This window comes from Parasteatoda tepidariorum, chromosome 2, assembly GCF_043381705.1.
Source record: "Parasteatoda tepidariorum isolate YZ-2023 chromosome 2, CAS_Ptep_4.0, whole genome shotgun sequence".
Lineage (NCBI taxonomy): Eukaryota > Metazoa > Arthropoda > Arachnida > Araneae > Theridiidae > Parasteatoda > Parasteatoda tepidariorum.
The window spans coordinates 24,572,545-24,594,238 of record NC_092205.1 but is presented as its reverse complement, the minus strand read 5'-3'; the positions used below and the strand labels follow the sequence as shown (position 1 = coordinate 24,594,238).

At 30.5% G+C, this 21,694-nt stretch overlaps 1 protein-coding gene across 1 annotated transcript in view; it reads left to right on the top strand.

Annotated features, from left to right (window-relative positions):
• The window catches only part of LOC107442511 (probable serine/threonine-protein kinase nek3), a 39,636-nt gene extending 20,521 nt beyond the window's left edge, over positions 1 to 19,115 (top strand). Inside the window, exons 2-4 of the mRNA XM_016056097.4 lie at positions 6,875 to 7,012; positions 13,145 to 13,227; positions 16,644 to 19,115. Of these exons, the coding sequence (XP_015911583.1) occupies positions 6,875 to 7,012; positions 13,145 to 13,227; positions 16,644 to 17,894 (1,472 nt within the window). The 3' untranslated portion in view covers positions 17,895 to 19,115. The remainder of the gene's footprint in view (positions 1 to 6,874; positions 7,013 to 13,144; positions 13,228 to 16,643) is intronic.
• The last annotated feature ends 2,579 nt before the right edge of the window (positions 19,116 to 21,694 follow it).

Here is a 21,694-nt window from a genome sequence, read left to right as displayed (position 1 = left end):
CTACTTAAACGTTAGTTTAGGAAAGAAACATCGATTTCACGGAAGAAACGATAGGAAATCCTTCATTGTTTTCAGTTACTGCACGTTTACAAAAACAAGATTAACAACGTTTATAAAACAAACTGAAATGAAATGAAGATGTACGGCAGCAATGAAAGAGAAAATTAGGTCAACAGCAATGTAATAACGCGTTCCTTTTTTTAAAAATTGTATTGTATACTTATTTTTTCATTTTATTACCAGAGTTTAACAGCCGGCCCAATTATGAGCTTCCGACTGTAAATGTTCATCTCCGTAGCCTCCGATTTTGAACCCAATCCAGAACACTAGGAACTCCTGGATCAAGCATTGAGATCCAGGAGTTGAATGACTTTTGGACCAGGAGTTGAATACTTCGTTGAATGACTTTTTGACGGAATTATCCCGCATGGGGAGGAAAACCCCTCACAGTTAAGCCGAATTCAAGGGGATTCTGACCCATGATCCTTCTATCCATTGAGGATATTTTACGTCAGTACTGCGTTCTGTGAGAGAATTTGTATAGACCCGCCAAAGCTTGGATGCGAATCTCAGTCATCTCATTGGGCGGCAAACGCTCTAACCCATAAGTCCCCGCGACTCACATTATACAATTTTATTTTATAATCGACGTTGGTGAGCCGACCAATTCGGAGCTTACGACTAACAATGTTCAACTCCATAGCCTTGTAATTTTAAACCCAATTTAAAAGAAAAGGAAACTCTTGATCAAGCATTGGAACCAACTAGCCTTATAAGAGTTGAAGGAATTGACCTGCATTTGCTTTACATGGTGAGGAAAACCACTAAAACCTCCAACAGTTATCCCGACAGCTAGGGGTTTCTAACCCATGACCCGCCTACCACTGAGGACATTTTATGTCAACACTGTGGTTGGTGAAAGCCAGAAGAGGAAATTTGTATTGATCAGTCAGTACTAGGATTCGAACTTGGATCACCTTATTGGGATGAGAAAGCTCTTTGAAGTCAAAGGAGTATGTAACCTTTTATGAACATCAAGCTGGTAGCTATGCACATTCTGTACGGTCTGACAGAGGAAATTGCTAGAGCAGCAGAAAGATTGTGCACCAGTTTTGCAGATTAATGAGACCTCAAAAGACTGCGGTAATGCAAGTCTGGTTCCTCCAATTCTCTTGTTAACAAGACCACTTAGCTGCGAATGAAGATGTTTCAGATCATAGGTCGTTCTGCAAATTTGAATCCTTGTGATGTCCCCTATTTCCCTATAAAGTTTGTCCTAATAATCCTGGAACACCTTGTATCTACACTCCCCTTGCAAACCAGCTACAAATGAAATATTTTTAATACCAGTTTTTCCCCCCTTCCCATCTTACTTTTAGGTCTGCCTAGTTTTAAACACGAAAGTTCCACCATTTTTTTTTTCTTCATAAAGTGGTTAAAAATTTGTGTAGCTTTATATTTTCAGAAACAAATACTTTGAGGAGATCAACCGAATGAACCCTAAAAGCAGTCATTCTTTTCATTTCTGTTTCAAAAACTTTCGATTTTAGAAAGTGGTTTCGAATGGGAAAGGACTTAAACTAAATAATGCGTAGAAAGCACGATTTTTTATCGTCGTGTTTTCATAAAATTAACAAGCTAAGCATTCCCTTTTAACAAACGTTCTGCATGGCATCACAATTTGTTCAACAATCTAAAACGGAACAATTGATTCGACTTAGTCTTTTGACTCCTCCGTTTACATGGTCCACTGCCCATATTGATTGCGTATAACAGCATAATGTTCAAGACAATACTTACTGAATCACATACCAATATAATTATTATGTACTAGATATTTGCATCAAATGTAACAAGTCAACGTTAGCATTAAATAATGCCATTAAGTTCTTTGAGCAATTTAGACACGGAGCCTGATAATTCATTTTTAATAGAGTAAATCGAAATTAAGTGGAGTGGAGAAGCAGTCAGATGCTATTGTGTCAAATAAAATTTAATGATGTTGATGACTATTCACCTTTTACTATGGTTAAACTGGCATAGTTTTGTATGGTAATTTGCTAGAGGACCATTTGTTTATTTCATGCCGCTGTGGATTTTATAATAATATTTGAAGCCACTAATTCCTTAGTAAATAATTGATGAATCGTGCACCATAATTAATTTTTAATAGAGTAAATCGAAATTAAAAGGTGGCAGATGCTAGTGTGTCATATAAAATTTAACGATGTTGATGATTATTCCAGGGTGGCCACCCACCTGGAAAACCTTGAAAACCTGGAATTATCAGGGAATTTTTTTTATTCTGGAAAAAACCTGGAAATATCAGGGAAATTTGGATTAATGCCTGGAAAAAATCAGGGAATTTTAAAGAAAAGCTGGAATTTTTTTCTTTGATAATTTTTTTAATTTCACTAATTTAAATTATTTACTAATTTTCTTAATTTAAATTATTTCATCCATTATACCCATTTTTTTTAAGCAGAAGTGTATCTCCAAACAGTTTAAATATCATCAACTTAGCTATACTTTGCTTGCATCAAAATTTGCTCCATTACAGCTCTGTTAAACTAGAATGTCACATAAAATTCTCCCACGGTTGCTAAACGAATGTAGAAATCTTTGACGGCTATGGGACTGTGCAATTTAGGAAAGATTCTGGTGGAAAAAGGGCTTAGGACATTAGCTTCTGTTTTTAAATTCTTTCATGGACTGAATCCATTTATGGCTCAAGTTTGTTCCGATGCTTTGGTGGTAATTTTTTTTTCTATTTTGACAAAATGTTTTTGTATTTTTAACTTTATAAAATTCTCCAAAACGACGTTGGTTATAATTTAGTAATAAAAGAGTTTATGTCGCACTCTTTTTCAGAAGGCTTTTCTACTCCCATTCAAAGAAATCTGTGAATTATTTTTTCTCAGCAAACCAACCAATCACACATTTTTTTACAATCGCTAACAGCAATGTTTGTTGACAAATCATTACAATTGTTGCATTAATGCTAATTTTTTCTATTTCGTTTTAACATTTTATAACATATTCTAACTTTAAAAAAAGGTTTTTTTAAGAGCCAACTATATATTAATATTTAATTTTATTCTTATGTTTGTCAATATATGATTTTTGATTCAAAATTTTGTACCAAAACATTAAAAAATAAATAAAAAATCTTGCCAAATTGTCAAAATAAATTATTTTTTTCAAGATGATATGTTAAAAAAATAGCATTTTGAATAAAATATTTTATAATATAGACACTTTTCTTGTACACATCCTATATTTTATAAGAAAAAAGAAACAAAAATCTGGAAATTTTAAGATTTTTATCTGGAAAACCTGGAAAAATCAGGGAAATTTGAAATCTGATTTGAGTGGCCACCCTGATGATTTACTATGGTTAAACTGGCATAGTTTTGTATGGTAATTTGCAACATTTGTTTATTTTATAATAATATTTTTAACTCAGCTAAAATTTCAGAATTAGCTGTAGCTTCAAATGGTAGGTAAATGAAGCCATTAATTCTTCAGTAAAGTATTGAGGAATCTTTTATATAATTAGTTTTTATAAAAGATTCCTCAGTGTCTGATTATTCATTTTTAATAGTGTAAATCGAAATTAAATGGAGAAGCGAAGCAGTCAGATGCAAGCGTGTCATATAAAATTTAATGATGTTGATAATTTTTCACGGTTTACTATGGTTAAACTGTCATAGTTTTATAAGGTCATTTGCAAAAAAAAATAATTTGTTTATTTCAAATAACGATAAGTTTCATAATAATATTTTTAACTGAGTTAAAATATCAGAATTCGCTGTAGATCTAAATGGTCGATAAATGAAGCCACTAATTCTTCAGTAAAGGATTGAGGAATCGTGACTGATAATTCATTTTTAATAGTATAAATTAAAATGAGTGGAGAAACAGTCAGATGATATTGCGTCATGAAAAGTTTAATGATGTTGATGATTATTTACGGTTTACTATGGTTAAAGTGACATAGTTTTGTACGGTAATTTGCAAGAAGATCATTTGTTTATCTCACGCCGCTGTGGATTTTAATATAATATTTTTTACTGAGTTAACAGTTTTTTCAAATAGTAGCTAAATGAATGAAACCACAAATGCCTTAAGAAAAGGTTCAGAAATTCTGCCATGATAATTCATTTTCTATATGTCTTTTTCAATGCAAAACAGTGAGTGCGGCACATAAAATTGAATGAAGATCATTGTTTATTACCCTCTGATTAACATGGCATAGTTTGAAATGGTGAATCGCCAAAGATTAGAATGATGCGAGGACAGAGCCACGATGGCTCAGGGGAAAGAGCGATCGCCTTTCAATGAGGTGAACCGGGTTCGATCCCGGTCATTGCTGGTCGATACGAATTCCGCATCCGACCACAGTGCTGACGTGAAATATCCTCAGTGGTGGAAAGATCATGGGTGGAAAGATCAAATCCTATAAAATAGAGTTGTGAATAAAGTTTTCATTTTCTTTGTTTATTCACACATCAGAAACCTTGTCTACAGTTCAACTTCGCTACGTTAGTTATAAAAAAGAGTTTCTTTACTACCTTTTTCTTATTGGCAACAGCTGTGCTTGCATTTCACAGACTGTTTTAAAATAGAATAAAAATTGATATAGCAAAACAGGGAAAGATATCAAATGAAAAGCTGAAGCTTCTCTCAAGACTACTGGAAAAAAACTAAAAGTACCAATATAGTAGTTTAGCGGTAAATATTATAAAGAATGGTTTAAATTTAAACTAACGAAATTTAATTTAGTATCAGCAAGTTAAACGTTTTCCATACATATTTTCAATAACCTTCATATTATTTATTTTGCTTTCATACAAAAATTTAAAATCAATTTATTATCTAAAAGTTGGTTTGAGTATTCATACTCATCAATATTTTGTTTTGTTGACATAAAATATCCTCAGTGGTAGACGGATCATGGGTTAAAGTCCTCTTGCCACCAGACTAACCATGAGAGGCTTTCCTCTAACGCAATAGTAACACAAATAGTAACACAAAAAGTAACACAAAAAGTAACACAAAAATTAACACAATAGTAACATAAAAAGTAACACAAATGCCGTTTAGTTCCATCAAAAAGTTCTCCACGGAGGCAAATTTCTCTCAATACTTGATCCAGAATTTCTCTTGTCTTCTGGATTGGGTTCAAAATTGTGAGACCACGGAGTTGAATATTTGTAGTCGTAAATTCAAAGTCGGTTGTTCAATGACGGTTATAAAATAAAATTAAATCAGTCGGTTTGATGAAATTCCGTCTGCTGTTGTGTCTAGCCTAAGTAAATTTCGACCAATCATAGAGTGGGTTCTATTCACGTGACTTTTTCCTATTCATATTTTAGTTCAGAGAATAAATTCATATTTACACCTAATTAAATTTCTAAATATTTTGGTTACATGAAATGTTATAAATTTCATTTTTAATATGGTCTTAATCATAGTCTTGTTAGGTGAAAAATAAATATCAGATAGGAATTTTTTTATGTATTCAGATAGGAATTTTTTTATATATTTTTTATGCTGTCCCGGGCAATGCAATTTTCGAGCTCTGGTACAGCATTAAATAAACTTAGGAATCTAATCTGAAATTAACTTGGAAAATAAAAGTGGTGGAGATTTTTCAGGCACTGATACATTATAATATTACATAATTTGAGTTTATCAATATTTGAATCGAACTAAATGTTTAAGATTTAGCTTTCACTTTATTTTCAAAAATATCATTACTCACGTTTTTAGAAGAAAATATGTTTACATTACTATCAGAATAATTTACTTTACTCGAAAATCGACGAATAATATTTTCATCGCCTTGCCACATTTTTCTTTTTTAGTACGAAGCTGAAACCCCTATTATTATGTAGTTTATATAATATAGAAAAGATTTGAAAATATTAATGCAAAAAATTAATAAAATTAAAAATAATAAAAATAAAACATCCAAAAGGAAAAAATGCGCTTAGCAGCAGAGAAACCAAGAGGAATTAAACAACTTTTTCTATCAAGAACGTATTCTTGTTAGAACATTTCTTCAAGAATATATTCCTGATAGAAAAAGTTTTGCATTTTATGACAATTCAAAGTTGGTACCCCCTGATGACGTCAGCTTTGATTGTCATACTTTTTTCAATGTTTTTTCAATTTTTTTACTAATTTTTCTTCATTGTCTCATTTGTAGCCCATATAAGTAATATAGTGTCTTCGTGCCAACTATTATTGAGACAATATTTACATTTCAATGTCACTTAATCCATAAAGACTAATTCATTTATGTCTCTCTTCGAAATAATCTGGGAAAAATGCACTAGTTGTTCCTTCCTTTCATAGCACATTATTATTGCATAGACATTGTGCCACGATGGCACTGTGATTAAGGCATGGAGATACCATCATGAAGAACTAGGCTTCTATTCCCGGCAGGGACTGGAAAACTTACCAGCTTCTCAAATCTTATCTGGTGAATAAAGGCGGTTGCAGCGCCTTGTTGATTCCCATCATAATGCTGTTGTTCGCGAAATTTTGGTGCCTCAAGGTTCTCTAAGTGAAATCTCATAATGGGTACTTACAGTGATGTATCACATAGTGGTAGATGACTATATGAATTTATAGTGGAGTCTTGAGGATTAAGTGAAATCTCTAACTGTGTGTCTATAGTGATGTCTCATATAGTGACAGACGATTATATGAATTTATTGTGGATTCTTAAGGTACACTAATTGAAATCTCAAACTGGGTGCCTATAGTGCTGTCTCATATAGTGGTAGACGATCATATAAATTTTTCTGAGATTTGCACACTATCTTTTTGATATTCATATTATGTTCTTGTTCTGTTGCAGCGAGGACATACGGGCGTCGCACCCACGGGAGTCCTCCTCCTCTTCAATCTCCTCAAGATGACCACAGGAGGTCTCGGACCAAAATGAAATGCCTCATCTCCATAGGACTCATCTTACCTGCACTGGCCGCTGTCATTGGTAAGATTTTTTAAATTTACTCCTCCCCTTTCCTCTTGAGGATGCTATACCACGGGAGAAACTTTTCATTGTGAATTCTGTTTCACCTCCATACGTAATTCAAAATTTAAATGAAAGGGAGTTCAGGTTCCCCAGCGTGATTTTAAATTATTTATATAGTGAAAGTATGTTTGCCACGAACAGTTTCTCCGGCGGTATATTGTCCTTTTCAATTGTACTGTTGGGTTACTTTCATATATAATATACGTATGCATAAAACACTACATTAATCAAAATAATATTTGTATTTTTAGGAATTAATGTCTTTTAAATGATAGTGTATGATTACCATTTTTTTTCATATTTTGTCTCAAAAGCCCATTCCCGTCGAATGCCTTGTCAACGAAAAGTTTTATTTTGGCCTACTCCGTAAGGGAGTCCGAAGTAGATTGCTTGGAAGGATTTTGTATAATTATTCTCACTTTTCATACTTTGCGGGAAAAAAAAACGCCAGGCATTCCGTAAAATATTCTATACAGGAATCGCAGTGTCCTACAAAAGAATTTATAGCAAGAGCCAATCTATATGTCTAAAGCTAATATCTCACTTCAAGTTCATAAATATATTTGGATGTAAAATGTATTTGGATGTAAAATGAATTTGGATGTAAATGTATTTAATGTAAACAAATGCCACGTTTAAAAAGCCAATCAGGATCGAGATACCTACAGTACGTACGTCACTTGAAGGTATCTCATTAAATTAAATTATGTAGTAAGTAAGTTATTTTTATTTCTGTAATAAACTCCTAGTAAGACCGCGTCTTCACAACAACAAATACAAAATAACTGCCTAAAATTGGAAAACATAGTTAGAAGTTAACTTTTATGTAGTAATCACATAAATGAATGCAAATGAATTTAAATGAGTCTTGAATCAAATGAATTTCGAGTTTAAAAAAAAGTTTGTGGATAAAGTTACAATTGTAACCCAGCAAAATTAGTAAATTTATCTTATTAACTCAATCGAATCTGAAAATAAAGATGAAGAATTCAATCTGTGTTAATAAAATAAAAAAAAGAGATTTTTAAATTGAATAACTTTTAATTTTGAAGTATCAATCTGTTTACCGTCAATAAACAAAAATAAATGTGTGGCAATTATGGTAATTGATGAACCAAGTGAAAAGAGGTTATAGTCCCCTTGTTCATTAAAAAAAACTTAAAATTAATACAATCGTTTAACGGAAAATCATTTTAATGGAACTCGTGTTTTGTGGAAGATTTTTCTACGCCAATTGGGAAATAGAGTAAACTCCTCAGTAAAGGCCTTATTATGGGATAATAATAAAAAAAAGCATGAAATTAAAAAAAAATTGAAATGAGAAGTCTGAAATTAGAATAAAGACTTTTTTTTTGCTTGTACCTATTCATAATAACTATTATACAGATATCATTATTTTCAACTACAAGAAAAATGTATTCGTTAAAGATTAAGTTTTTTTAATACAATATAAAACTAAAATACGCATATTTATACATTTTCGAGGTGCTTAATTTTGTCGTGTTTAAAACAATTCTCATTATCGTCTGCGCGTATACAAACCGCAAGTGATTTTAGTTTATTTTCTGCAGACTATTTTAATTAATTTTACTGGACGTTTTAAAAACTTAAAATTTCGATATTCTTTCGAAATTTAACTTTTAATTATAAATTAATGAGTTTCTATACGAAGGTCAATGAAATTAAATGCAGAAAAATAATACTACAGTGAGACAATCAACACTTTTTTTTTATTACTTAAACTAAAGTTTACTTTGTTGATGAGAAACATTAACCGTCAATTTAGAAAACAATTTGGGTCAACACAGATTTTTTTTTATTCTCAGAAAGTAATTTTATTGTTGTTATATATTTCTGCTCTAAGCTTTTTTCTATTTCATTCAAGATTCTAATCTATCAGTTCAGCGTGTACTATTTTAGGGGAAGAATATGCTATTACTTTTATTGCATTTTTGCTGGTTCCAGTTATTTATCACATTGTGTAAATGCATAATATGTATACAGCATTATGAAACCTTAATTCCTTTACGGACTCAAAATTTAAACTACTAAAGCAGATGAAACAATCGGTTTTTTTCTTCACTACTTTTAAGTCAATATCTCTTGTTCTAATTTATTGACACAGTTTAAGAATTTTACTCTTTTGATTCGGTGCAATTAGTTTCGAAAGTTAATTGAGTTCAAGTTTTAAATATGACTCTTTACTTCAACTGTTAATTTGATTATTAATGTAAATTTAATGTTTTTAACTTAATTATTAGTAACTTAACAATTTTAACTTTTCTAAATCGTAAAATTTTGTTACAAAAATATTTAATTTCATCGTGGACGTGAAATATATTACATTTTATTGTCGCATATCGTAAAATTATCATTATTTTTTAAAAAAAGAATAACACCATTAAAAATAGCTCTTTTTATTACAACAAAAATATTTTGTTATTAATAAAATATTTTTTAATAAAATATATTTATTAATAATTTTTTTTTGCAAAATTAAATTATAATTTAGAGAAAAAACTCATATGTAAGCAATGAGGAAGTTTACTGTACATATCTGATTACAGATTTATTGTAATCAGATTTTTGAAAAGATGTCCAAAATCATCAAAAATATGCTTACGTAATGTTTGAATGGTCTCCGAATCGTTGAACGAAGTTTTTAAAAATCAAAACATGAATAAAATGAAAGTAGCAATAAATAAAATTACTAAAAACGAATCGACATATTTATGTGACACAACATTCTATACCATTTTCCTTTTGTAGAACATTGCCAATCAAGCAAGTCAAAAACAAGTCCTAAAATAAGCGTGAAAAATTCCTTTGAGAAATATTATTTCCTTTACGCCTATGTTTCTCGAAATGTCAACCGACAAAATGATTAATGTAATTCTGTATCTTTACATGGTGTAGGTTGAATGGATTCATTTTGAATATTTTTTTCACACCTACCTAACCTAAATGCAAATATTCATGTCATGGGACACAAATTGAAAAAAGAGAGAAAAAAAATTAGTTATTAAAAATTCTTTCCGAGTTTATTTTCGCATGTCCCATTTTATTCACGATTCTTAACGAGGCAGACTTGAGACGATCTAACCTTTAGCTTTTGTATCCTTTTCAAATGACGTAACGAAATTTCCTTTTTGTTGCAAGAAACATACAATGTACTTTAAATGTAGATTACTGGTACTTTATATTCATATCCATCATGTTAACTTAACCAATTTGCTTTTTTCAAGGTCAAGACCACTTTGGACAGAGAAATAAATGCTTAGTAAATGTGCTAAAAAAAATATTAATGTCTTAACTTTCACAAAAAGAATAGACTTGATACTTTTTATGAAATGTTTTCTAGATTTCCTTTAACATTTTATTTAATGAGACTCGTAAAATTTTTTAGTTTTTAAGCTGAAATTTTATCAAACTCATAAAATGATATATATAAAAAAAATTTATACGTGTAAATTTGATTTACGACCTTAATAATACAAGGACGTAAAAAATTAATTTACAAAAATAAGTTATCGCGCCGACTTGTACTAAAATTGTAGCGGTTGCCCTGAATTTCAAACATTTCAAGGATTAAAGACTTGGTTGCTTCTTATGATGTTTTTAAGTACTGACGAAAAACAAAGTTATTTTCTTACTTAATTGTTGTAGCCTTCATAATCGCTTTAAATTTTATGGAAGAGCTGGAATCTCAGAGTTGGCAACTCTGATTAAACCATTAAGGCCCGACCACGAATGACGAATACAAAAACGTAAAAAATGAATTTTCGAAAAAAGAAAAAAAAAAAAAATTCTCGCGCCGACTTGTACTAAAATTGTAGCGATTTAACCGACTTTCAAATAATTCAAAGATAAAAGATCCTGTACTGTCTTATGAAGTTTTTAAGTACTGGCGAAAAGCGAAGTTATCACTTAAATGTTGTAATATTCATAATCACTCTAAATTTAATGGAGAGTTAGAATCTTAGAGTTGGCAACTCTGATTTAAACCATTGAGACTCGACTACGAATGTCGTGAAAAAGGACTTAACGAAAAAAGTTCTAGTGCATTTTGTTTAACATCTTACGACGAAGCGTCCTATGTATTGGGCAATATTTGGTACAATTTTATCACTTAAAAATTAGTGTTTTAAGATAATTTTTCCGATTGTATGCCTTTATGAGGCAATTGTCTGTGTAAAAATATAATTCGATTTACCCTTATTTTTCAGATTGTATTCTTTTACAAAGCAGCTGTCTGTGTGAAAATATAATTCGATTATTTTTCTGATAGTATGATTTTACAAAGTCATTATTTAAAGCTTAGGTTTCGGGAGGCTCTCTCTTCTTTTATCTCCTTCTGTTAACTAACCTATTAACAACACGCGTACTTTGCTTTGACTTTTGTCTTTATTGCGCTCTATCAATATCTATTTTTTATTCTGATACATTAATTGTTTGATACTGCATTCTTAAGACACCATTTATATTTATTTATTCTTTTACTTGCCATCTGATACCAAATACAATACCAAAATCATGTTCTTATTTATATTCTGATTGGTTTTTCGTTTGATACTACATAATTAAAAATCAACATTTCCATTTTTATTCTGATTTTTCTTTACTATTTAGTACTGAGAATTGTTAAAATTACCATTATTATTTTTTCTTCTGATTTATTTATTGTTTAATATCACATTAAAAATTAACGTTTTCATTTTTATTCTGATTTATTTGCTGTTTAATATCACATTAAAAATTAACGTTTTCATTTTTATTCTGATTTATTAGCTGTTTTTATACTATATTGTTAAAATCACCGTTTTCTATTTTTATTGTGATACACATGGCGATTATTGTGATTCACATGGCTTTTCTTTAAGTAACTGATGTGGATTCATAGAGTTTATTTTCATGAAACTGTTATTTAGGCTATCACTTTTATAGCAGGGAATTTTAAGTTAAGTTTGAGTTATAGAAAAAGTGTCATGGTTATGTTTGATTTGGTTTTTTAAACATTAATTCCTAAAAACTTAAATGGTCTGAAGTTATAACAGAAAAATTTACGGACTATAATTACATTCTAAGTGTTACTTAGAGAGTTTTCATTGAAGCAATAAAAATTAAATTTATTAACAATTTATTAACACTACCACCCCTCTATCTATAGAACCAAGTCATATTATTCCCGAAGCCATATTATTTCTAATACTCGTTGATGTTTTAAATTTTTTTTCAAGTTAATACGAGTTTTTGAAAAGTTATCTTAATATTTGATCTTGAAGTTGCTTCATATGCACGTTTATAAGCATAAAGAGGAAAATGAATTTAAGTGAAAAAGTAATTTTTACATAGAATCAAAATTCATAAATCCCCACACGAATTCCGCAGGTAATACAAAAAATTATCCTAAGGATATCACTTAAGTGACGTATGTATACTCACAATTGTGATTATACGTACACGTACTTACATATCACGTTTTAAAGTACTAAAAAATATTTTTTTTTTTGTATTCGTAATTGGTGTTTTTTACTCGTTGGTGGTGTAATAAAATAAAAAATTGTGTCGAAATAGTAAACAAAATAGCATCGAATGTATGTAAAAAATAGTAAAAATATAGCGTAGTATCTCCCGTGGACAAGATAGAGTTGGGAGATTTCAAAAGCATTTTTATCACTTGGACAAAATTATGTAAAACAGAATCTCACCTTGACAAATTAGCTTGGGTCAGAATCTTACTTGGGCAAAATAACGTGAGGCAGAATCTTACTTGGGGTTCCAAACTATGCATATTTTAGTCCGATTGCCAGATCACGGATAGCCAAAAGTTTATATCATGATTTAGACTCTTATCAATATTATTAATTTATTTAAGCAAAGAATGTAAATTTATTTAGCCACTTCATTTATTTTTCTTCTTTTTAATTTTCTAAATGAAAAAAATAAAATAAAAGCATTAAAAAAAATTTCGACCTAGAAAGCGTTTTTACCCCCTTTAGTTACCTAATACGCCGATGCCCTACATTTCTATTTTATAATTTGTATTCATAAAAAGAAAACGACAATAAAACACAGGGTTTCTCTTTTCAGGTGTCGCTGCATGGGCTGTGAGTGCGGATGTGGTAATGAACTCTGGCAACAGTAGGAACAAGGCAGATAATCACATGATGCAGGTAAGGGTCAATGGCGTATCACCCAAGTTACACACACCTTTCCTTTTCTTTTATCTGTGACATCTTTAACTGAGAGATTGTGAAATGGATGAAGTTTCATTTTGCAAAACCTGGTTTCTTTTTTTTTGATTCCTCCTTATCTTTTGTCTGGGCAAGTAAGATAATAGGAACGAAAAGCATAGCCATTTGAAGAATAAGACTTTGATGATAATAATGAAAGATAATAACCAAACAACACAATCACAAACGCATTATATTAAAATTGTTGAAAAAGAAGGAGTTTCATTACTACATTGAGTATCAGTTTTAGTGCAAAGTGCCCGGAAGTTTCAACTTTCCTCGATATTTGAAGTGGTTGAACTTAGCAAATTGATGTTTTCAAAAATTTCGTGCATAGCATTTAAATGCACTGCGAAGTGCTTATCTGGATTTCTGATAATATCTCGGAATTTTGCAAATTCGTGGTGTACAAAACAATTTATAACACCCCTAGCAGCAAAATAACTTGGGCTCTCATTGGGCCAATATTCATGAATTTTGGCTTAGTAAGGATTCAAAAGGCCTTAATTTTCCTATATTGGCCCTATATAGAATTTCCCTATTCACTTTATATTTCAAAGCCACTTTACAACCAACATCGGTTCTATATAGAATTGTCAGATTCACCCGATATTTTATATCCATTATATGGTGCCAATTTTGAACCCATTGTTGCTAGGCACATGTTATAAAGAATAAATTGTTATCGAAGATTGCTACCAATTTAAAAGTTGCGGGGAGAAATTAGTTGAACTATACTACTAATATACTTGATAATGTAAAAAAAAAACAACATCCTTTGCTTTAAAAATTAGAGGATGGATGAAATTGACATGTTTCGAGGTTTCAAAAATAAGTCCATGCTTAACATTCCTTAGACATAAACGGGGAATACAGAACATATTTGAAAAAAAAAAAGAAACACGCAATGTTGGTAACAAAAAATATAAAATATATAAATTTGAAAATAGAAACTAGAAAAACCACTTTAGTAAAGAGAGGTAAATCAGACCAGGTTATATTTTGAAGCACTATAGATAGTTGAACAGGAATTCATATCATTAATTAGGGAATCGGTAGTTCATATGAATGAAACAAGATTCCAGAACATCAAGATGAATTGAAGAGACAAGGATGGGAAGAATTTTGGCTTCATAGAAGATAAATTTATGACCAAAGTTTCAACAGAGTACTGTAATAGATGATTTATCAAATTCTTAATGATGGATACATTTGTTGTGTGCCTTTAATCTAAATTTTAAAGCACGTCTAGATTGCCTGTTTGCACATGATGAATTTCTCCATTTTTATAATTTTTGAAGCTAATGAAGTTTTGACATTATCAAGAATATCTTTCCGCTTTAGTTTCTGGAATTATTCATTAAGAAATACACTTAGTATATTGTTATACTTTTATTGTAAAATTTTGTTGCTATTTGCCTTGAAGATAAGCATTCACACATACGTAATAATATTACGCATACATTTATCTATTTTTTTTCAGCAGATTGGTACAAATTTGGTTAAGCAAAATAATAATATGCTAGTGGGAAATTTACCTAGGAATTTCTAAAAATGAATACTCATAAATTCCTTAATTTATAAAAAATAGACTAAATCAAAGAAAAAGAAGAAAGTAAGGTTTTTAAAGTACATTTTATGGAAATTGAAAATTCAAAGTAACCTTAAATTAAAGTATTTTCCATCGGTCAGCTAAGGGACCTCGGCGGGGACCTCTCTTTTTAACCAAGAACGGAAGGTTTTTTGGTTTCATCAAAACATTTTGTTTTCGATAGTAACTGTTATGCTGTGACCTCCAACTTTTTTTCACTCTCAAATGTAAGAAAAGAAAAATACTATTTTCCTTAAAGGAGAGTAAACGATATGAAAAGGGTGAACAATAAGAATTAAAAAAAATATTTCAGACCATTCATCTATAATTTTTTCCCCAAAAGTTTTAAAAAATTGATATCAAGTTCTCTTTACTTATTTACTTCTTTTTAAATTTTTTTTCAAGCAGAAAGTAACGAAGTCTGAGGGAGCCATTTGAAAGAAAAAGTAACGATTTCTTATAACAGTCTCGTTACAAATACTTGTACTTTTTCCTGAAAAGAGTAACGAAAAAACAATTAAATTAATTAAATTTGAAAAGTAACGAAGTAAAATTGCGTACTTTTTAATTTAACTTTCGCTGCATGTAACGAAATTAAAAATATTGCCATGTAATCAATTGAGGCACCGATTTGATTGGCCAGTTATTAGTTTAACAAGACGGCGTTTCTAACATCTCCTAAATGTTTACAAATCCCTAAGAACTATTCTTTAGAAAGGAAATTATTTTCAAAACCATCCAGAACCGGAAATCTTATCAGAAACGAACCAGATCAACGAACCAGAAATCTTATCAGAAATTTTCACTCTTTGATGATTACCTACATTATTTCTGTTCATATTTTAGAAGTTAAATAAATAAATTTCAAAAGCATTTTTTTATTTTTAGCGTAATAGGACGATGATAAAGAAGTCTATGGAAGTCAAGTTGTTTATTAATCATATATCATAATGATTTATAATGATGTGCTAAATAAAAATATGAACCAAATTGAATTTTTTAAAATACGATTTTTTAAAATTTGATTTCTCAGAAGTTATTGGACCGATTTCGTCCAAATTTTGTATTTTGCCATGTAAAATTACATTCGTTAAAATGATGTAAAAAATGTACACTTTACTGTTCAAGCTTTTCATCGACTTTTATTAAATAAAAAAAAATAAAAAGATATTAACTAAATAACTAAATGTTAATTTTTGCTCGGAATTATCTTTAGATAAACGAATTTTATAATTGCGTGCAAATTCAATTTGCTTAAAACGTTTTCAAAATATGGCAAAATAAGTAAAAACTAAAATTAACATTAAGAGTCCAAACTTTGGAACGTTCTCCTGACCAAACTATTGGGACCATATTTTTCAGATTGCGACTACCCCCTATATTTTGAGGATCGGAAATACGAATGCGCCGAAAAAAGGCATGTTTATTCAAAGAAAGTACATTTTTGTATCTGATTTTGTAGCTTAAAATATCGTCTACACTAATTAAATGTCATATTTGAGGTCACCCCCGCGAATCATTAAGATTGAGTCCTAGAACGTGAAGATCCGATCATATGATCAAAAGGTATTTAGGGTGATCCGTTAATTTATTTATCATTCATTTTACTGTCCGTATGTCAATGTAATGTATGATAAAGTATTATGAGGTAAAATGATTAAAATTCAATTTCACTTTGATCCGCCATCCTAGCTTTGCATTAACAGTGCTATCATAAACTCATTTATGATTAAAATAATATTACTCAAAAGCTTTTTACTTTTAGAATTTTCCTATGGAAAGTGATCATCGTAGAGACATATTTGGATCGAATGAAGAGAGTGATAAGATTCGACCCCAGAATCAAATGCCTGAGTCAACAACAAAATTAACAACGACGACAACCACTACAACTACTACAGCAAAGCCAACAACACAAAGCTCAACTACCATTACTACAACTACGAGCACAACGTCAGCACCTGGAACACTCTCCCCAAAAGAAGAAAACGACGTGAACGCCATTCTTTCAAAACTCATATCGGCATCTGGGGCTGCTTCTGGGGGAACTGGACCACGATTTGTGGTGGTTGCCCCATTACCCGATGGTACGGATGCTTTTCAGAGTCCACCTTCAACATCAACCATCTCGAGAGCAGATCATTCTCAAAAATCTCGAGATAATTCATGGCACGTATCTGGTCCGAGTCGGCACGAATCAGATCTGCAAACCTCTGCTTCCTCACACAGTAAAAGAATTGCCCATTCTACAGCCAACCAGCCGATTCATCAAAAAAACCTAACCAATCGAATTGGAGCTAGCACAGATGGCTCGTCTAATCGCAGAATCGGTCCTCAACCGATTGTAATCTCAGCCAATGATTACCACAATGGAAATACTTTTAATGGTCCTGAGATAGAAATAACAGGCTTTGATCCGTTTGATTCTATGATGCAAGATGCATTGTCGGCAAGTCCTTCAGCACCCAAAGTACACCAGTCACCAAACCATCCAACGTACAACAACAAGCGCGGGCCACCACAAGGAATCTATGGCAACAGGAAACCTCTACCACTTCAAACATTCGATCACAAGCCTCAACAAGTGTTCGATCCTCACATGATGAATCAAAACAAGCACACTGTTATCAACAGTCATAATCCTGGTTTGGTTGCTCTGCCACCAGGTATGGGTCCACCTCCCTCAGTAGGCTTAAAGCCGATTCAAAAGCAAATGCATCATGCAGATCCACTACAAGCAGCTGAATCGAATAGGTGGGGTTATCACGGCCCTCCTGGTGGTTCTTATCATCACAAACCTCCTGAAGGTATATCTTTGAGTATATCTTCACCCTCACACAGTGGAACACACGTGTCTGCTTCAGAGCCAGTGAGTGTTATAAAAAGTTTCTTCCTGCCATTTTTGCCAAAACCAAGATTAAACATGAATGCCAGAGTGGTATTTGGTGTTGTTCTGGACAAGGGTATGGGTTTGGGAGGGGGTAAGAAAGATGCTGGACATCATCCTTACCACTAAAAGAAAAAGCCTTTTCCAAAATCAAGAGATGATGTGATAATTGATTCCTACGGAAATTATCAGTAGAATTTTAGTTGCAGTTGAGCTGCGATTCTTTTGACAATTTTATTTGTATACATGGCTGAATTGTTTGATATTATTCAGCCTGTACCAAATAGCTACAGTCACTATGTGGTGAAAAATGCTTTCTTATTTATTTCCATGTCCTAAGTTAGCAGTAATAAGTTTTATTTTTCTGAAAAAATAAATTCCTGTACCCATTTCGTTCTTGCGTTGAATTTTCGCAATAAAATTTGCAAAACCTCTCTCGTAAATAATAAACAATATATCTTCTTAACCATTTAAGTTATTTATTTTGAGAATCTCAAAAAACCAGAAAATGAAATTTTTTCTACACACAAATTTAAATAATAGTTTACTGAATATATGTATAATTTTCAGTAGATATTATTAATGCAACAACTGTGAATTCAGGTCTTTGTTCATGAATAATAGTTTAAACATTTTCTGATCAGTATTTTCAATCTGGTTTTTAAAATATCATACTAAATTTTATAACCTTTCTATTATGACAATATAACAATTATTACTGTTGGTAACTATTACTCGCAAACTTTCCTTACTTATTCACAGTATGATTATCTTGAAATTTTATAATTTCTTTTCTTTTTCCTAGATATTGCCAGTATCATATACGGGATCATGAACGGTTTAATGAAAGTAAAAAGTGGTAGTTTTCTCTTAAATTACATTTTGTTTAGCTTAGTTTAAAATATTGATTTCAAAAAGATATTAAAATTAATTATTACACTGGCTAGACACAGATATTGTTTATTAGTTTTATAAATATAAACAGTTTTTTTAAAACACCATCTCCCCGCCCCCCCTCCAGAGTTAGCGTTTACGTGCAAAATCTGGGAAAAATATCAGGACACAACTTTGAGACCACGGGAATTCGGTAGAATATCTCAGAATTCTATTTGATACCCAGAATTTTCATAAAAGGACCCTCGAACAAATCACATTTTATTGTAGAAAGATAGTGATATTAAACCATGAAGTGCTAAAAGTATAAGATATTTTGCTTATTTAATGACTTTGTATGGTAGGTGGATTATATTGGAATCATTGAAACCTAATGAAAGCGTTACTTAACATAGATATTATTATTTTGCATTAAATATGTTTCAATTTTTCTACATTCTTTCAGCGTTTTGGGCACAAAAAAATTCTTCATTTTTCATTTTAAAAATAGATCATATTTTTCGTGAAAATAGCGACAGGCAATAAATTTTAATCTGGCTAGTACCTTCAAAATTGTAATTTCACACCCTGATTTAAATTATATATATTTTTAAATAATTGGTAAAAATAAATTAATGAAATAATCCATGTTGAATAAATATAAATCTTAAAGATATTAAATGTAATAAAGTCAATGAAGTAAAAATATAATAATTTTCCTACAGAATTAAATTTTATCTAGTATAATGAAGCTAATAATAAAAATTTTATTCTTTCTAAATCTTTTAGGTCTAAAATATTAAGATTATCAGTGTAATGATTGTAATATTACATTTCTTAGCACCGGATTCGTACAATAGCTTACACAAAATAAAGTCATTACATAATGTTAACGCGTACACATAATGTTTTGTATTAATGATTTGCTTAAATGAATTTAAAATGCTTTAATACGTTGTTTTCTAACGAAGAAAATAAAACTTTCACCCATCTTATTAATTATAACAGAAGACGGCAGTCATAAGGTTTAAAAACCGGTTTACAACTATCTGTCAAATTTTTTAAGGGGTAGCAAAATTGAGATAGATCAACACCACCTGAAAGAGAGAAGGGCTCAGCACGGATCATTTCAGTTGTTTGATGAAACAACCATAAACTGCACAGTGGGGTAAAATAAGAACCATGTTACAATACCCGGGCTACAAAATTACGCAGTGGGAGGCAAATAAGAAAGATGTCACTGCGTTCGGACTACTAAGGATCCGATTTCTGGTTTATGGTAACCCATCGAAGACTTTCTCTTATCTTAGAGGTGTTGGACAAATAGAGATGTTATGAACTATCTAGGTCAATCAAAAAATATTTTAAAACTGAAAGTAAATGTATAAGGATTTACAAAAACCTTGGGAACGCCTATGTTATGCTCAAGCGAAATTTTTAATAATTTTGAAAGAAAATTTAGTACTACTTTTTAATTTTTCCAAGGTCCTGGTAACCCTGGAGAAGAAATAACTTATATCAGTTAAAATGATGCAAGCATTCCATATTAAGTAGAAATTTAAATTATTTTTTATGTGTTTGAATATTTTGTTCTTGTTTGTGTATGTAATATATGTTAAATTAAAATAAAGTTATAAAGTGAAATAGTTTGTTTCGATTCAATTTCATTTTACGTATATTTTAAAGCGTACTGAAAAAAAAAAATCTACTAACAGTTTGACGCAGAATTTTTATTAAACATATATTTTCCATTATTTTGTATTAATTTAGATCAAAATAAGTGAAAAATATTAATAATTTATGGTTATAAAATACAGCATGAAACACCGGTGTCTTTTTCAGCGTTAAAGATAAAATCTTCCAAACACGGCTCACTTCCAAACAATGCTTAATTAAAATAAATATACATCTTACCATTATTGTTGTTCTGCACACAAATGTCATTGAAACACAAAGCTTAAGATCAAAAAAAAAAAAATTTAATAATGACCTATAACGTGTGCTTCGTTTCTGAAAATATAGTGCGAAATCTGACGAGAATTTAGGAAGGAACTTTGTGAAGGAAAGGAAAGGGTCAAAATATTGTAAAAAAATATAACATCATTTGGAAAGTCTTAATTAAATTTGAATCAATTAAAATTGTTAAGTGAAATTAAAACAAAATTTTTGCTCCAGCAAAAATTTCGCTTTTATTTCTATGTTTCAGAAAAAAAAATTAAAATTTTCATTTTTGAATGAATTCTAAAAAGTATGCTGTAACGTATTCTAGTCAAAAATTCCAACTAGACTAGGTTACGAATAAAAAACAATTTATTTAAAACTTAAATAAATTGCTTTTGTAAGAAAAGAAAAAAATAGATTTTCATGAACTCTATGGGAGAAAATCGCCATTGAACTTACACACTTCGAAACTGAGACATCACTGACTAACTACACATGCGCAGTTCGTATTCGTTCTAGTTGTGGTTAGGAGGATATCACAATACATTAAGGTTTATCATTACAAAATTTTCAAAATTCATATACAATTTTTTTTTTCGAATGAATTCTAAAAAATATATATTATGGTGCTCATGAAAATTAAAATAAGTTAAAAATATCAAGGTTCTTATCTGATTCTGAATAACTCAAAAGTTGGCGACAGATTTTTCTATCAGTTGCCAAAATTTTTAGGAATTTAGATTATACATTAGTTTTGCAAAAAGTTACAGATGTTTTTGCTTTGAATTGCCAATAGCAATTACAAATACGTTATAGTTTCAAATGCGTTAGAAATAGCAATGCATTTACACTTGTTTTTCAAAAGTTAAAAATCAGTTATGTTGTACCGAAATAATAATAATAATAATTAGGTAATGAACAAATAAGTCAAACCGCAACACCCCTCATGGAATTTTCGATAGATTTCTTATCCTTAAAACACACCAGGACACTTTATTCAGAAGGCTCGTTTTTGCGTAATTCTTTATAAGAAAATCTTCTAACTTTTAAAGTTTAAAGAATTATTTAAAAAAATTATAATTAGCTAATATAAATATTAAAACCACTGTTTGCAT